At 36.9% G+C, this 17,935-nt stretch overlaps 2 protein-coding genes across 6 annotated transcripts in view; one reads left to right on the top strand and one right to left on the bottom strand.

Moving 5' to 3' along the window:
* The window catches only part of FCHO2 (FCH and mu domain containing endocytic adaptor 2), a 111,277-nt gene that overhangs the window by 2,566 nt on the left and 90,776 nt on the right, over positions 1-17,935 (bottom strand). The window contains 5 exon segments of the mRNA XM_082378599.1: positions 125-289; positions 3,902-3,966; positions 4,715-4,914; positions 16,126-16,258; positions 16,786-16,941. Of these exon segments, the coding sequence (XP_082234725.1) occupies positions 125-289; positions 3,902-3,966; positions 4,715-4,914; positions 16,126-16,258; positions 16,786-16,941 (719 nt within the window).
* The window catches only part of LOC309622494 (uncharacterized protein), a 96,441-nt gene that overhangs the window by 71,302 nt on the left and 7,204 nt on the right, over positions 1-17,935 (top strand). The gene's annotated exons all lie outside the window — the stretch shown is intronic.

The following is a 17,935-nucleotide window of genomic DNA, read 5'->3' as shown; positions in this document are numbered from 1 at the left end:
TACCAAAGGTCAAAGAAAAAATTTCCATGCCTTTAGACTATAAACTACTTGACAGTCGTTTAGTAAATGTTAGAATACAAATGTTTCCCATGTACATTATAAAGCTTGAAATCTCCCAACTTACCAGTGGCAAACCGCTTCTTTACTAAGGAAAGCCTATAGCCAGTGCCTACAAGTTCAATATCTACTCCTGAGAGGGTACTTCCCTCGCTGAGGAATTGCACTGCAAGTGTTGTGGGTTTACTGGGTCCTTCTGAAAGATCAAATTTTGCTCTGAGGGACCCAGAACCTACAAGGAAAAGAACAAAGAACTTACACAGGATAATATATTTCACACCAAAAAAGGCAAATGAGCAAGTAAGCTGAACTGTGTTTGTCCTATGCCAAATTCGTGAAATGTGTACAGCAAACAAATCAATGTCCTGTTTCCAAGTCAGACTTTATTCAGTGAATCTGAATTTTCGTTAAGTAATCTTCATCCATGCTTCTCTTTGACTTAATAATAATCTTCAGAGGTATTTACTATTGAGATTCCTATGCTATATGCATGTTGAAATGAGTCAAAAGATAAGTCTGAGGGCAGCTCAGAAGAAAGCCCTAGAAGGGATGAGTGGGAATAAAGTCAAAAGGAAAGGACTGCTGAGTACCATATCATGGGCAGGAGAGGTAAAGAAGCTAAGACAGCTAAGATTGGGAAGAGCTATATCAACATTACTATTCTGTATTCACCCTTCTTTCCCCCCCACCCCCATATATATATATATATATTTTTTTTAACATCTTTATTGGAGTATAATTGCTTTACAATGGTGTGTTAGTTTCTGCTTTACAACAAAGTGAATCAGCTATACATATACGTATATCCCCATATCCCCTCCCTCTTGTGTCTCCCTCCCACCCTCCCTATCCCACCCCTCTAGGTGGTCACAAAGCACGGAGCTAATCTCCCTGTGCTATGCAGCTGCTTCCCACTAGCTATCTATTTTACATTTGGTAGTGTATAAATGGATAAAGAAGATGTGGCACATACATACAATGGAATATTACTCAGCCATAAAAAGAAACGAAATTGAGTTACTTGTAGTGAGGTGGATGGACCCAGAGTCTGTCATACAGAGTGAAGTCAGAAAGAGAAAAACAAATACAGTATGCTAACACCCTTCGTTTTAAAATTTAACTGGTCTAACATCATGCCAATTATGTCTGAGGGGCTTTCTTTTCAATATAACCATTTATTCAACATGACTCAGGCAGAAATAGTAAATAATTACGAATATTATAAATGCTGTTAAAAAAAAAAAAAGGCTATGGGCACATAAAATGGTGTGGGGATGATGGGCCTGTATGTCAGGCAAAGGTAACTACAGGTACAGAGATGGGAGACCTGACAGAGCATGACGCATTTAAGGGAACTACATCTACACCAGAAGAGCTGGAGAAGAGGGTACAGGTGGAAGAGGGTGGCAGAAGATGAGACTAGACTGGCAGCAAGGAACAAGCTCTAAATATCTTTACAAACCACCATAAGAAATAACCGTAAGGAGCCACCAAAGATATGGAAGACAAAACATTTCAGATAAGTATCGTAGAAGGGCAGAAAGGTACAAGATGCAAGGTAGGGAAACCACCTAAGGTCAATAAAATAGTCTAGGACTCTAGGTGACAGGAAAAGGGGATCTGAACTAGGCTAAGGGGAAGGAAAGAAAGGAATGAATTTGAAAGATATTTAGGAGTTGAAATCAAGGGGTGAAAAGGAGGAGGAGCCTAGGAGGATTCCCAGGTTTCTGGCTGGGGAAAGGAGAATTGCTGGATAGTAGGAGTGACATTCTGTGATTCCCCATATAGAAGCTGAACACTACAGAGAGAAATCTGGAAGAAAATATAACAATGACCCATCCTATACTATTGCACCTGGTGGCACAGATCAATTGGGAAGATGAATTGCTGTATAATTCTTAACGCTTGCCCAAGCCCTCCTTAAACTTTTACAGTTCTTGATATGCAAAATTCAATTCTGTGAAAGTTCCACCACAGGCCAAGAGCAGCCACCTTGGCAATCCTTAAACTTTAGAATTATTTCCTGTCCCTCTTCTGGGCATAAAGGCAAAATAGAAATAGATTTCTGTTTTACAGTATTCTAATTTGGAGATCTTTTTTTTAAAGGCTGACTAACCAAATCAGAACCATATTTATAAGATGTTTCCATTTCCTCACATAGACACTCTGATACCTGAACAGCAGAGGGAAACTATTAATATAGCTGGTTAGAAAATTTGCATCTTATTTTTAAGAGAACAAACTCCCTGCTTGGTAAATATTTACAGTAATACTGTTTCATTAAATATGGGGAAAATATACCCTTTCTTCCTTGCTAACTGGTTGTAAACCCTCAATTCAAGTAGCATTTCTGGTTTACTTCCAGTTTCAACTAGGAATCTCAGTTTTGTCTCTCACAGCCATACAGTTAGAGTAAAAATCAGTACAGTTTACCATCTGAAAATAGGCAACCTTTAAGTACCAAACAGGAACAAAGGAACTAGAGATTAGCTAGGGTATTTCACACAATGTGTTGTTCTCTTAGTAGTAAAAGTCTGGTTCAGCACAGCAGGTCTGAATCAACAGACAATACGAGGTATGTTCCTGGACTTTTATGCAGAAATACCTACGAGAAAAACTACTGATGATATGTTTTACATTTTGATCACATTATGCTTTAAAATGTTTAAAAGGAAAAAGTTGAGCAAAACTTGAAACGCCAAAAAACCCTACTTAATAGGAAAAGTAACTGGAGATCAATTAGGCATTCAAAAGAGGGCAGGAGAACTCTCCTTTGATTAAGAGAAACTGCAAATAAAATGTTAAAGACTCGGGCTTCCCTGGTGGCACACTGGTTAAGAATCCGCCTGCCAATGCAGGGGACAAGCCCTGGTCCGGGGAGATCCCATGTGCTGTGGAGCAACTAAGCCCGTGCGCCACAACTACTGAGCCTGTGCTCTAGAGCCCACGAGCCACAACTACTGAGCCCGCATGCTGCAACTACTGAAGCCTGCACGCCTAGAGCCCATGCTCCGCAACAAGTGAAGCCACCGCAATGAGAAGTCCGCGTACCGCAACGAAGAGTATCCCCCGCTCGCCACAACTAGAGAAAGCCCGTGCGCAGCAACAAAGACCCAACGCAGCCAAAAATAAATAAATTAAAAAAAAAAAAAAAGTTAAAGTCTTGACTGTCCTGGGAATTATATTCTAAATTGAGCTAGGGGATATACTAGGAGTGATCAACTAACTAGGCAGAGACTTTTTCTTTGCATTGGGAACACAGATGCAGACATGGTGGGAGGAGGCGATTAACTTGCTTCTCCTTAAAATAATGATCACAGAATTAAAGGCTGTTGATGGTTAGTTTTAATAAGGGGAAATGACCAAGGTAAGGTTCTCCTGAGAGAGACAAGACAGAGGGGCTTTTTAAGGCCTGGAAGCTTCTGCATGATTTCCGGGAGGCCAGGAGGACCCCAAGAATGAGCTAAAGAGTGTGTTAATTAGTATCAATTAGTTTTCAGTTTCGATTATCAGGTTACCTAGACTTCTATAAATTTACTTTATTAGGTATCTTCTCTTAATGGTAGCATGTGAACATAAGCATTTACATAATATTTATAAAGCTATAGCAAAACATTATTTTTCTCCGAGAAAGCATATTCAATCTAGAAGGAAAAAAATGTGTTCTGAATCTCAACTGGTCCATTCTTATTATAAGGTATTAACTTCCACCTAGTGGTCAGTTTTAGAACTGAAGGCATGAAATTCCAGGAGAAAATTTTCCACAAACATGCCTAAAAAATCCATTTAAACAACATTTTAACATCACATTATAAACAACAAAAAAAAGCATGCACACACTTACCTCTATTTTCTGATTTTTCTGAAATACCAGAGAGTTTCCAAAAGGCTTTCATCTGTTCTGCATTCCTGTAAGAACAAATGTTTTCAGATAATGTGTCTAGTATAGTACCTTGTACATAAATGAACACTCACTAAATACATTTTAAATATTTCACTAGAACTATGGTGCTAGATTTACTTTGAATAGTATCACCTGGTGAAAATGTGTTTGAGTAATATAAATATAATACTATTATCTTTATAAATGGATATTTACCAAATTATGTAAACTCTTTTCATTTCTACTGATCAGAGAAAGGAAAACAATGCATAGGTGACCCAGTACCTTCATTACTCAAGGAAAACACAGTTTTATTACTAAACGGTGAAGCTAATATAAACGAAGAGTGGTTAGAGTCTATACTAATATTAATGGAGGGAACAAGAGAGGTAGTTAAGAGATGTAAAAACTAATACTAAAGACTAACCAGATAGGTATTCCTATAGATATGCTAGATGCTATACTTAATCCTATAAAATAATAATTATCTTTATTTTTAAAACGAAAAAAAAGAAAGTTTAGAGAAGTTACATACTTTGCCTAAGGGTAAAGTTGTATTGAATCATTAGAGTCTGGGTGGGGACAGCAAGACTAGTTTGTTTATTTTGGGTTGCGGCTACCATAGCTTGACTAGTAAAATGTACAGTACCTTTTATAGCATGGTTTCTTTGGGAAAATACACTAAACTTATAAGACAACTTTCAGAGCTTAGGTTCTAAGACTCAGGGATTGCAACAGAAACTTAGTAGGAATTCAGAAATCTACTTAATTTACCATATTGCAGGGGGAAGGGACTGCATGTTTGTGACTCCTCCATCCACTGGTACCACCACCTGTACGTTGGAAAGCACACTTGGTGCCACCATAGCTTCTGGGTTGTACTTATAATCCACTCTAAGATCTGTGGTGCCAGCACTACATTTCCAATATGTTGCAAGATTTAGAGGAGTGGACTGAATACCATTTGATGATACCTTTAAAGAGAGAAAAAACAAACAATTGCCTTTGACCTAAAAAAGTAAATAAGTCATGTTAATGACATACACTTGAACACAAGAGCTCACACACTCAAAAATAACGAGGGAGTTGTCTGTTGCTAGGCGGAGTGAAGCAGGCTCATCTCAAAGGCCTAAGTGTGGACCTGGGACTTTTTACATAAAATTTCTGTGGTGCTTGTTTAAAATGCACATTCCACTGGCTCCAAATGCAGAAAACCTGGAGGCACTGGTGGTACAGGGGTTAGCATAGCTGCCTTCCAAATGAAGATCTGATTCAACTGCTTAGGTACAGGGCACAGAAATCAGCGTGTTACGTGATTCTTATTTATGCATGTAATGTTTGAGAACCTCTCAACATTCAACATAGAGTTCTAAGATTCTTTATAAGAACTGAGACTTAACACAGCTAGAAAAACTGGATCGCCACGCAGTTTTGCAAGCCTGGAGTTAGAATACTTCCAACTTGAAATGTTTAATCACATGAACCACAGTAAATGGTGCAATTCCTTCCAATTCTTCAGTTCCTTGCTCAAATGACTTACTCCTTTTCAACGAGATCTACTCTGATCATCCTGTTTAAATTTACATTGGAAACTGTATTTTCACTCTTCCTTACCTTACCCTACAGACCTTCCTTCCTCCATAGCACAACATACATTATTTACTTACTATGTTTACTATTTCTCTATGCTACTCACAGCAATTAGCAAGCACTGAATAATAAATATTTGCTGAATGAATGATAAATAAATATTTGGAATAAACTTTAAGCCAACGTTAAGTGGCAGCACTTTTTTATTCTTTAAAGTATTTATTTACTAGAAACATAAGCCATTTTAATACAATTACCCTATTAAAAATTCAGATAAAACATAAATATATGAAACAGGAAATTTATCTCTTGGCATTCTTATTCCCCACTGTTTTGTTTTGTTTTTTTTAATTTTTAAATTTTATTTTATGTTTTTATACAGCAGGTTCTTATTAGTCATCAATTTTACACACATCAGTGTAAACATGTCAATCCCAATCTCCCAATTCATCACACCACCACCCCCACCACCGCTTTCCCACCTTGGTGTCCATACATTTGTTCTCTACATCTGTGTCTCAATTTCTGCCTGCAAACCGGTTCATCTGTACCATTTTTCTAGCTTCCACATATATGCATTAATATACGATATTTATATTTTTTCTCTCTCTGACTTATTTCACTCTGTATGAGTCTCTAGATCCATCCGTGTCTCTACAGATGACCCAATTTCGTTCCTTTTTATGGCTGAGTAATATTCCATTGTATATATGTACCCCGACTTCTTTATCCATTTGTCTGTCGATGGGCATTTAGGTTGCTTCCATGACCTGGCTATTGTAAACAGCGCTGCAATGAACACTGGGGTGCATGTGTCTTTTTGAATTATGGTTTTCTCTGGGTATATGCCCAGTAGTGGGATTGCTGAGTCATATGGTAATTCTATTTTTAGTTTTTTAAGGAACCTTAAAAGGAACCTCCTTTAGTTTTTTAAGGAACCTCCATAGTGGCTGTATCAGTTTACATTCCCACCAACAGTGCAAGATGGTTCCCTTTTCTCCACACCCTCTCCAGCACTGGTTGTTTGTAGATTTTCTGATGACGGCCATTCTAACTGGTATGAGGTGATACCTCATTGTAGTTTTGATTTGCATTTCTCTATTAGTGATGTTGAGTAGCTTTTCATGTGCTTCTTGGCCATCTGTATGTCTTCTTTGGAGAAATGTCTATTTAGGTCTTCTGCCCATTTTCGGATTGTGTTGTTTGTCTTTTTAATATTGAGCTGCATGAGCTGTTTATATATTTTGGAGATTAATCCTTTGTCCGTTGATTCGTTTGCACATATTCTCTCCCATTTTGAGGGTTGTCTTTTCGTCTTGTTTATGGTTTCCTTTGCTGTGCAAAAGCTTTTAAGTTTCATTAGGTCCCATTTGTTTATTTTTGTTTTTATTTCCATTACTCTAGGAGGTGGATCAAAAAAGATCTTGCTGTGATTTATGTCAGAGAGTGTTCTTCCTATGTTTTCCTCTAAGAGTTTTATAGTGTCCGGTCTTACATTTAGGTCTCAAATCCATTCTGAGTTTATTTTTGTGTATGGTGTTAGTCTTACTCCCCACTGTTAACATCATGGTACATGTACTTCCAAACTTTCTAGGGATGCAAACATAGATCTGTCTCATTCTTTTAAATGGCTACAGTAATTAATTTAATCAATCTCTTCCTCTGTGGATGTGTACTTAGGTGGTTTCCAAGCAATGCTGCAGTGAATATCCTTTCCACCTTCCCCCCACCACCCCCACCCTTCAATTTGTGTGATTTCCAAAGAACAGATTTCTGGAACTGGAATTGTTGAGTTAAATGTTACATATACTCAATGACCTAACAGAGTTACCTTCTAAGAGGTTCTATTAATTTGTACTCCTATCAACAAGTGGTCACACCTCTCCTAATAGAGCAGTCTTTTTCATTTTTGTCAATCTAATGAGAACTAAAACTGGTATCTCATTGTTGTCTTAATATTCATTCTTCTGATTACTACTGACATGGAGCATCTTTCCGTAAGTTAGCTGAGTTATTCATCTTTTATTTCTAATTTATAAGGGCTCTTTGGAGTAAACCTTTTGGTCTATCTTACAATATTACACATGCTTTTCCCTCAGATTAAATACTGATTCTGTTTAAGGGTTTGTGTGTTTTAACCAAACATCTTATAAACACACATATTTCTTTCTTTTTGTCTCAAGTATCTCATTCTCTTAATTGCATGACTTCTGGGTTTTGTATTGTATTCAGAAAGGTCTTCCACACTTCAAGATTAAAATATGTAATAAACATTTATAACACACACACAACACACATGCATACATACCCAGATATACATATATTCATCCATGCTTTATTTTCATATCTTTATGGCTTCATTTATTATTATTAAACCTTTGATACATGCAGATTTTATTTTGGTTAAAGGTATGAGCTAGGGTTTCAGCTGAATTTTTTTCCCCAAATCTCCAGCCTGCTGCCCCAGTATCATTTACTGAAAAATTAATCATTTCCACATTGTCTTGAAATGCTACTTTGTCATAGAAAGAATTTTCCATTTATTCTTAGATCTATTTCTGGATATTCTAATCTGTTTCATTCATCTGGCCATCTATTGTTGTGCCAGTTCCAAACTATTTTAAATACTGTTGGCTTACAAAGTTTTCCCATTGAAACTAAAACATTACTCCACGTTACTGTTTAAAACTTTTCTTAATTTTCCGGGCTTTATTCCTCTGAGAACTTGAAAATACCGTCAAGTCTCCAGACACAAATATATAAACACCTCCACTGAGTTTCTGATCAGGATCACATTAAATTTATAAGCTAATTTAGAAACAGCTAAGCTTTCTACAATATGAGTCTTCCTTTAAATAAAGTATACCATTCTAACTATATTCAAGGCAGCAGAGATGGTGTTTCATAATTAGTTTAAAAAAATTTTTTGTGTGTTCACTGTAGCTACAGGAAAGGATGCTGTAACAGATCTTTAAAAAAAAGTTTTTTTAATTGAAGTATAATTGACATGTAACATTATATTAGTTTCAGGTGTACCCTGTAGTAATTTGATATTTATATACATTGTGAAATGATCACCATAGCAAGTCTAGTTACCCTCTGTCACCATACATACAAAGTATTTTTTTCCTGTGGTGAGAACTTTTAAAATATACTCTTAGCAACTTTGAAATATGCAATACAGTATTATTAACTTTGGACACCATGCTGTACATTACATCCCCATCACTTATTTATTTTATAACCAGAAGTCTGTAACTTTTGACCCCCTTCAGCCATTTCACCCACCCCTAACCCCCTGCGCCTCTAGCAACCACCAATCTGTTCTCTGTATCTATGAACTTGGTCTGGTTTGTTTGTTTTTTAGATTCCACACATAAGTGAGATCAAACCATCTCTGTCTTCCCTTTCTGACTCATTTCACTTAGCATAATGCCCTCAAGGTCCATCCATGTGGTTGCAAACGGCAAGGTTTCATTCTTTTTTAATGGCTGAATAGTATTCCATTGTGTATATACAGCAAATCTTCTTTATCCATTCATTTATTGATGAACACTTGGGTTTTTCCATATCTTGGCTACTGTAAATAACACTGCAATGAACATTGGGGTCCAAAAATCTTTTCAAATTAGTATTTTCATTTTCCTCAGATAAATACCCAGAAGTGGAATTGCTGGATCATATTGTAGTTCTATTTTTAATTTTTTGAGGAACCTCCAAACTGTCTTCCATAGTGGCTACATCAATTTACATTCCCACCAACAGTGCACAAAGGCTCCCTTTTCTCTACATTCTTGTCTTTTTGATGACAGCCATTTTCACAGGTGTGAGATGACAGCTTATTGTGGTTTTGATTTGCACTTCCTGATCATCAGTGATGCTGAGCAACTTTTCATGTATCTTTTGGCCATCTGTATGTCTTCTTTGGAAAAATGTCTATTCAGATCCTCTGTCCACTTTTAAAATCAGATTGTTTGTTTTGCTATTGAGTTGTATGTTCTTTATATATTTTGGATATTAACCCCTTATCAGATATATTGTTTGCAAATAATCTTCTCCCATTCAGTACACTGCCTTTCCGTTTTGTTGATGATGTTCTTCGCTGTGCAGCTTTTTAGTTTAATGTAGTCCTGCTTGTTTAATTTTGCTTTTGTTGCCTTTGCTTCTGAAGTCAAATCCAGAAAATGATCACCAAGGCTGATGTTAAGAAGCTTACCACCTATGTTTTCTTCTATGAGTTTCAGGGTTTCAGGTCTTGCATTCAAGTCTTTAATCCACTTTGAGTCAATTTTTGTGTATGGTATAAGACAGTAGTCTAGTTTCATTCTTTTGCGTGTGGCTAATTTAGTTTTCCCAATACTATTTTTTTTTTTTAACATCTTCCCAATACTATTTATTGAAGAGACTGTCCTTTCCCCAATGTTTATTTATTCTTGGCTCCTTTTGTCATAAATTAATTGAGCATGTATGTGTGGGTTCATTTCTGAACTCTCTATTCTGTTCCATTGATCTATGTGTCTATTTTTTGCCAATACCATGTTTTGATTACTATACCTATGTCATATGGTTTGAAATCAGGGAGCGTGATGCCTCTAGCTTTTTGTTCTTTCTCAAGATTGCTTTGGCTATTTCGGGTCCTTCGTGATTCCATACAAATTTTAGGATAGTTTATTCTATTTCTGTGAAAAATTGCCAGTGGAATTTTAACAGTTATTGCATTAAACCTGTGATTGCTTTTGGGTAGTATGGATATCTTAACAATTTTAATTCTATCGATGAGCATGGAGTATCTTTTCATTTAGTTTTGTCTTTAATTTCTTTCATCACTGTCTTATAGTTTTCAGTGTACAGGTCTTTCACCTCTGTGGTTGAATTTATTCCTAAGTATTTTATTCTTTTTGATGCAATTGTAAATGGGATTATTTTCTTAATTTCCTCTGCTAGTTCATTATTAGTGTATAGAAACACAACAGATTTTTATATATTTTGAGTTTTGCAAAATTACTGAATTCATTTATTATTCAGTTTATTCATTTATTCAGTATTCTAAGTTTTTTTTCTTATGGAGTCTAAAGGTTTTCTACATATAATATGTCAGCTGCAAAGAGTGACAATTTTACTTCTTCCTTTCTAATTTGGATGCCTTTTCTTTTTCTTGCCTAATTTATCTGGCTAGAACTTTAATACTATGTTGAATAAAAGTGGTGAGAGTAGGCATCCTTGTCTTGTTCCTGATCTTAGAAGAAAAGCTTTCAGATTTTCACCACTGAGCATATTAGCTATAGGCTTGTCATATATGGCATTTATTATGTTGAGGTATGTTCCCCCTATACCCACTGTGTTGGGAGTTTTTATCATAAATGGATGTTACATTTTGTCAAATGCTTTTTCCGTAATCTACTGAGATGATCATGATTTTCATGTTCATTTGTTAATGTGGTGTATCACGTTGCTTGATTTCTGGATGTCAAACCATCCTTGTATCCCTGGAATAAATCCCACTTGATCATGGTGTATGACCCTTTTAATGTATTGTTGCAGTTGGTTCGCTAATATTTTGTTGAGGATTTCTGCATCTATGTTCATGAGGGATATCAGCCCATAATTTTTTCTTGTAGTGTCCTTGTCTGGTTTTGGTATCAGGGTAATGCTGGCCTCATAAAATGAGTTTGGAAGTGTTCCCTCCTTTTCTATTTTTTGGGAAGAGTTTGAGAAGAATTGCTGTAATTCTTTTAATGTCTGGTAGACTTTGGTAGTGAAACCGTTTGATCCCGGACTTTTGTTTGTTGGAAGGTTTCTGATTATGGATTCATATCTCCTTACTAGTAATCTATTCATATTTTCTACTTCTTCATGATTCAGTGTTGGAAAGCTGGCTGTATGTCCCTAGAAATGTATACATTTCTTGTAGGTTGCTGGCAATGCGTTGGCATATAATTGTTCATGGTAGTATCTTATGAGTCTCTATTTCAGTAGTATTAGTTGTAACAGCTCCTCCTTCATTTCTGATTTGAGCCCTCCTTTTTTCTTGGTGAGTCTAGATAAAGGTCGGTCAATTTTGTTTATCTTTTCAAAGAACCAGCTCTTAGTTTCATTGATCTTTTTAGTCTCTAATTATTTCTGCTCTGATCTTTGTTATTACCTTCCTTCAACTAACTTTGGGCTCCGTTTGCTCTTCTTTTTCTAGTTACTTGAAGTGTAAAGTTAAGTTGTTTGAGATTATTCTTGTTTCTTGAGGTAGGCATGTATCACTATGAACTTCCCTCTTAGAAACTCTTCTGCTGCATCCCATGAATTTTTGGTATGTTGTATTTCCATTTTCATTTGTTTCAAAGTATTTTTTGATTTCTCCTTTGATTTCTTCATTGACCTGTTGGTTACTCAGTAGCATATTGTTTAATCTATCCATATTTGTGATTTTTTCCAGTCTTCTTCTTGTAACTGATTTCTAGTTTCATACCACTGTGGTCCTAAAAGAGATGATTGATTTGACTCCAATGTTAAATTTATTATGACTTGTTTTTTCACCTAATATATGGTCCTGGCGAATGTTCCATATGCAGTTGAGAAGAATGTGCACTCTGCTGCTTTTGGATGGAATGTTTTCTGTATATCTGTTAAGTCCATCTGGTCTAACATGTCATATAAGGCTGATGTTTCCTTACTGATTTCTGTCGGGATAACTTATCTATTAATAAAAGTGGGTATTAAAGTCCCCTACTATTACTGTATTGCTGTCTATTTCTCCCTTTAGGTCTGTTAATATTTGCTCTATATATTTAGGTGCTCCTATGTTGGGTGCATAATTATTAACAAATGTTAAACATCTTCTTGTTGGATTGACACCTTTATCAATTTGTAATGCCCTTCTTTGTCTCTTATTACAGTCTCTGTTTTAGTCTATGTTTTTCTGATATAAGTATAGCTACCCAAGCTTTCTTTTGGTTTCTGTTTGCATGGAACATCTTTTTCCATCCCTTCAACTTTCATTCTGTGTGTGTCCTTACATCTGAAGGAAGCATCTTATAGGCAGCATATAAATAGGTCTTATTTTTTTAATCCATTCAGCCACTCTATGTCTTTTGATTGGAGAATTTAGTCCATTTACAATTAAAATAATTATTGACAGGTATGTATTCACTGCATATTGTTAATTATTTTCTGGCTGTTCTGTTCTCTTACTCTCTTTCTTTGTGGTTTGATGACTTTCTTTAGTGGAATGGTTAATTTCTTTCTCATTATCTTTTGTGTATCTTCTATAGGTTTTTGCTTGGTTGTTACCATGAGGCTTACATGTAACAACCTACATAACAGTCCATTTTAAGCTGCAAACAACTTAAGTTTGAATGCATTCTAAAGGTCTACAGTTTTACCCCCCCTCTATTTTCTGTTTTTGATGTCACATTTTACATCTTTTTATCTTGTGTATCCCTTCACTAATTATTGGAGTTATTTTTACTACTTTTGTCTTTTATCCTTTTACTATTTTCACTCTATGTGATTAATCCACTACCTCTACTATATATTTACCTTTACCAGTGAGATTTATACTTTCATACTTTTGTTACTAATTACCGCCCTTTTCAGCAAAGAAGTCCCTTTAACATTTCTTGTAAGGCTGGTTTATTGGTGATGAACTCCTTTAGGTTTTGCTTGCCTGGGAAACTCCGTATCTTTCCTCCAATTCTGAGCAATAACTCTGCCAGGTGGAGTATTCTTGGTTAGAAGTTTACTTTGAATATATCCCTTCTGGCTTGCAAAGTTTCTGCTGAAAAGTCTGCTGATGGTCTTATGAGAGCTCCCTTGGTTTTTCTCTTGCTGCTTTTAATATTCTTTTTTCAAACTTTTGACATTTTAATTATAATGTGTCTTGGTGTGGGTCTCTCTGGGCTTCCTGGATCTGAATGTCTGTTTCCTTTCCCAAGTTAGGGAAGTTCTCAGCCATTATTTCTTCAAGTAAGTTTTCAGTCCCTTTATCTCTATTCTCCTTCTGGGACCGTTATAATGTATATGTTAGTTTGCTTGATGTTGTCCCATAAGTCCTGTAAGCTATCTCCACTTTTTAAAATTCTTTTTTCTTTTTGCTGTTCTGATTAGGTGAGTTCCAATGCCCTGTCTTTGAGTTCACTGATCCTTTCTTTGCTTCATCTAGTCTGCTGTTGAACCCCTCCAGTATATATTTCAGATCAGTTATTGTATTCTTCAGCCCAGTGACTTCTATTTGTTACTTTCTTATGTTTTCTATTTCTTTGTTGAAGTTCTCACTGTGTTTATCCATTCTTCTCCCAAGTGAGGTGAGCATTTTATGACCATTACTTACAACTCTTTATAAGGTAAATTACTTATCTCTGTTTCATTAAGGTGTTTTTCTAAGGTTTTATCTTGTTCTTTCTTTTAGAATATATTCCTGTTTCCTCATTTTACTTGATTTTCTGTGCTTCTTTGTATTAGATGAAATAGCCACCCCTTCCAGTCTTGAAAGAGTAACCTTGTGTAGGAGATGAACCTTATTGTTCAACCTCACCTTAGCTCTTGGTTGCCTCTCAAACCTCTGTGATTGTCCAAGCAGCCTATTTTATATTTAATAGCTCCTAATTGTCAAGGGTGTGCCAAGACCTGTCAGTGTTTCAAAGCAGGAAATCTGCCAGCACATAGATTCAGACTGACTAGGAAGCTAGATGCTCAGGCAGCAGCTTTTAAAGTATGCAAATACATATAGTCCTGTGGGATTGAATACAAATGTAAGCCCTGCTGGCCACCAGATCAGGTGATCTGGAGGTGTCCCCTGGGTGACAGTCATAAAAATCAGGGCTCTAGACGAGTCTATAAGTTCCTTTCTGGGAGATACTGGTGAGCTGTAGCAAGGCAGAGGGAAAGTGAATTGACTGCATTCCTCCAGCCTATGTTCCCTAAGAGCGTATCTGTAGACCCCTAGATGTGTGTCAGACCTGAAGCCTGCCCCTTAGGCTGCTGCTCCAGGCCAAGCAGATGGGTCTCTTTCACAGAAACACTACGGCTGTTTTTCAGTCTGCTTTCTGTGCATCGCCCTGGGGGCAGTAGCCTGCCAAACCTGTCTCACTGATTGTTATTGTCCTGTGCGACCCAGAAATGCAAGCTCCCCTGGCCTCCAGAGCCAGGAGATCAAGGGTGTCCCCTGGGCTGCAGCTGCAAAAACTGGGGCACCAGACATCTATAAAAACTCCCCTCTTGAAGATACTGGTGTCACAGAAGAGAGTGCAAAGATGACACCCACTGAGGAAGGAGGAAAGAGGTCTTGAATAAAAAGCCAGCTTTAGCATGAGAGAGGGAGAGCCCTGGTTTACACTGGTTGGAGTGTAAAGATGGCACCCACCAAGAGAAAAAGTCTATAGTAAAAAAATAAAAAATAAAAAATAAAGTGGTGCCTGTTGGCTTTAGCAAAGTAGACGGAGTAAGTAAAAGAGGTGCCCTCCAGCACCTCATTCCCTGGAGAGTATCTCAACACGCCCTGGCCCCTCAAGCCGATGCTTTAAGATCAGCAAATGAATCTCTTTCACATATAGTCTGTGCGCTTCTCCAATGGCCGCTTGCATGCTGGGACCTAGGGTGCTTGAGTCTGCATGCAAGCTCTTTAAAGCCATTTCTCAGACCCCTACAGCCCTTTGGTTCCTGTGAATACGAGCTCCACTGGTTTTCAAAGCCAGATGTTTTAGGGACTCGTCTATCAAGTGCAGGTCTCAAAAGCTGGGCTGTCTATGTGGGTTACAAACTCTGTTCCTCAGGGAGAAGCTCCAGATTTGTGAGTTCCATCCAGATGGTGGGTTGCCATGATGGGGTTGAGGCTTACAGTGAGACTGTGTCTCAGCCTCTCCTACTCGCCTCAGTGTGGCCCTTTTCTCATTTGCTGATATGAAGGAGCTGTTTAGCTATCTTTCAGAGGGAACTGTTCCACATGTAGCTGTATATACACCATGTTGGTGTATCCATGGGAGAAGGTGAGTTCAGGATCTTCCTATACCATCTTGGACTACCTCTCCAGCTCTAATTAGTTTTTTTATTGTGAATATCTTTCTCCATTAGTTTTCCTAACTAGTTGTTTTGAAAGCCATTAATTTTTGTATTAGTTTTTTAAATGACCACTTTGCTAAATTCTCCTGCATCAGTTTTTCAGTTGATTCTCTTGAGTTTTCCAGAAATATATCACCTGTAATTAATACTATTTTTATATCTTCCTTTCCAATATTTATCACCACTTATTTTATTCTAACTATACTAACACATCCAGAAAAATCTTACACACTAACAGGAATAATGGGTGTCTTTGCCATTCCTGACTTTCAATGCTTTAGGTATTTCATTATTAAGACTGATATGCTGGTCTTTTCAGGTGAAGGACATTCATATATTTATATTTACTCAGTATTTTAATTGGTAATAGATGGTGAATTTGATCAAATTGGCCAAAATCTCCATAGGCTTATTAACAGACTTTTTGATTTTGAAACATCCTTGCATTGCTCGAATGAACTTCATTTGGCCATGACATATTATTTAATGATATGCAAGATTCTGTTTGTTAATATTTTAATTAAGGATTTTTATAATATGACACTCACCTGATACTTTAATACATCTACATTATAATAAGAAGCAGCTGGATTTTGCTCTGATAGCTTCTTGAGGTAGATAGTAAGAGCTTGCATGTTCATCCAAAAATCTTTTGTGTTAGAATCACATTGTGATGGATCACTGTATGTATAAGAAATATTTTCATTATTATTTCATATTTATTTATTCATCTTTATCGTCTGCCTCTCTGTAGTAATTTGGTGACCTGGCAAAGACTAGTAGAAATGAACCAAAAGATGGGATGAGGGAAAACTAAACTTAGGGGATAAAGAATGGAACATAGCAGAAAGTTGCCTAAAAGATGAGAAGATGTACAGTAGAGAAGGATTTAACAATGACTAATACCACCACCAGCACAAACAAAACAAAGACAGCAGAATCCTATTTAATCATAATAAATAATTTTGATATTGTCTTCAAATTGAATTCCTGTTGCTTTGAAGAAGAAAGAAAATATTTCTTAAAAAGAAATTTCACCTTCAAAACAAAAGTACACAAACCTGGGGATTTCCCTGGTGGTCCAGTGGTTAAGACTCTGAATTTCCACCACAGGGGGCACAGGTTCGATCCCTAATCAGGGAACTACGATTCCACATTGCCACACAGTGTGGCCAAAAAAGTTAAAAAAAACTGAAAAGTACACAAACCTGAACACAAGTTGTGCATTTGGAAGAATTTGTTCTAGTCTGTTGATATTTTTCACCCTGAAGCAGAGCACAGCTGGGGATGGATTACTAGTGAAGACTTTAATAACTCCGCTTGGAAATGATATTGTCATGTCACCAGTGATCTTCACAATACACCTGAAAGTAGGCATTTTGAAAAATTTAAATAGTTTAAATAAGGCATTTTAACCTCCATTTAAAGCATATTTAGTTTTAAAAGGGCTTTATTTATATATATAACCTTTTATCATAATTACCATGAATTATTTTTTCAATTATAAAAAGTGATTCTATGTGAAATGATATATTCCTCTAACACCAGTTTTTCCTAGAATTAAATTCCAAACACAAATGGAAGCACACTGATAATACTCCTTTCACTTGTTTGCCAAAACCATCCCTGGCTGTCTCATAAGGACATTGTTTCCCTGGTAACACTATCCCCAGCTGTAGCTATTTTTCCTCCAAACCCCACAAAGCACTGGGCCTGACGGTGGCAGTGGTAGATGTCCTCCTTGCTTCTCATTGCCTCTTACAACTCTATATTCCTTCTTCCTTCTGAAAAACCACCAGCTTCATTTGAAACTCACACCATCAGATTATACTACTCGCTATCCCAACCCTCCAAGTCATCTTCAACATTCCCTTTCATTTTCTGAAAATTATAGCTCCTGGCCCACTGTCAGTCTGTCTCTGCACAACTACTCCTATCATAAATTTTTAGTGATTTCAATATCCACACAGATAATCCTTTCAACACCTTGGTCACCTAGTTCTTCAGCCCCTTACCTTCAATGATCCTGCCTTCCAGCCTACCTCGGCCATACTTCAGCCCCTCCATCATCTCAGTCTGATTCCCCACTCATCGGATAGTCTCTTCCTACTTCTCCAACTCATTCTGTCTAATACTGCATCTCCAATCTCATCAAAAACCTCCATAATCCATTGTTCCTACCACCTTTTTCATTAATCTTCACTCTTCCTTCATATCCTCCTTTCCCCCTATCTTGGGACTTCATGGTCCATCAATATACATACTCCTTTGCATAAACCCTCCCCTTGGTTCTCTCTCATTTGACTATGCTTGTTTGGCAAAACACAGTCTTAGCTAAATCCAGCTCCTCACCTACAT

The sequence above is a fragment of the Balaenoptera borealis genome, assembly GCF_965194805.1.
Source record: "Balaenoptera borealis genome assembly, chromosome: 2".
In the NCBI taxonomy this organism is placed as follows: Eukaryota; Metazoa; Chordata; class Mammalia; order Artiodactyla; family Balaenopteridae; genus Balaenoptera; species Balaenoptera borealis.
This window is presented reverse-complemented; position numbering and strand designations above follow the sequence as displayed.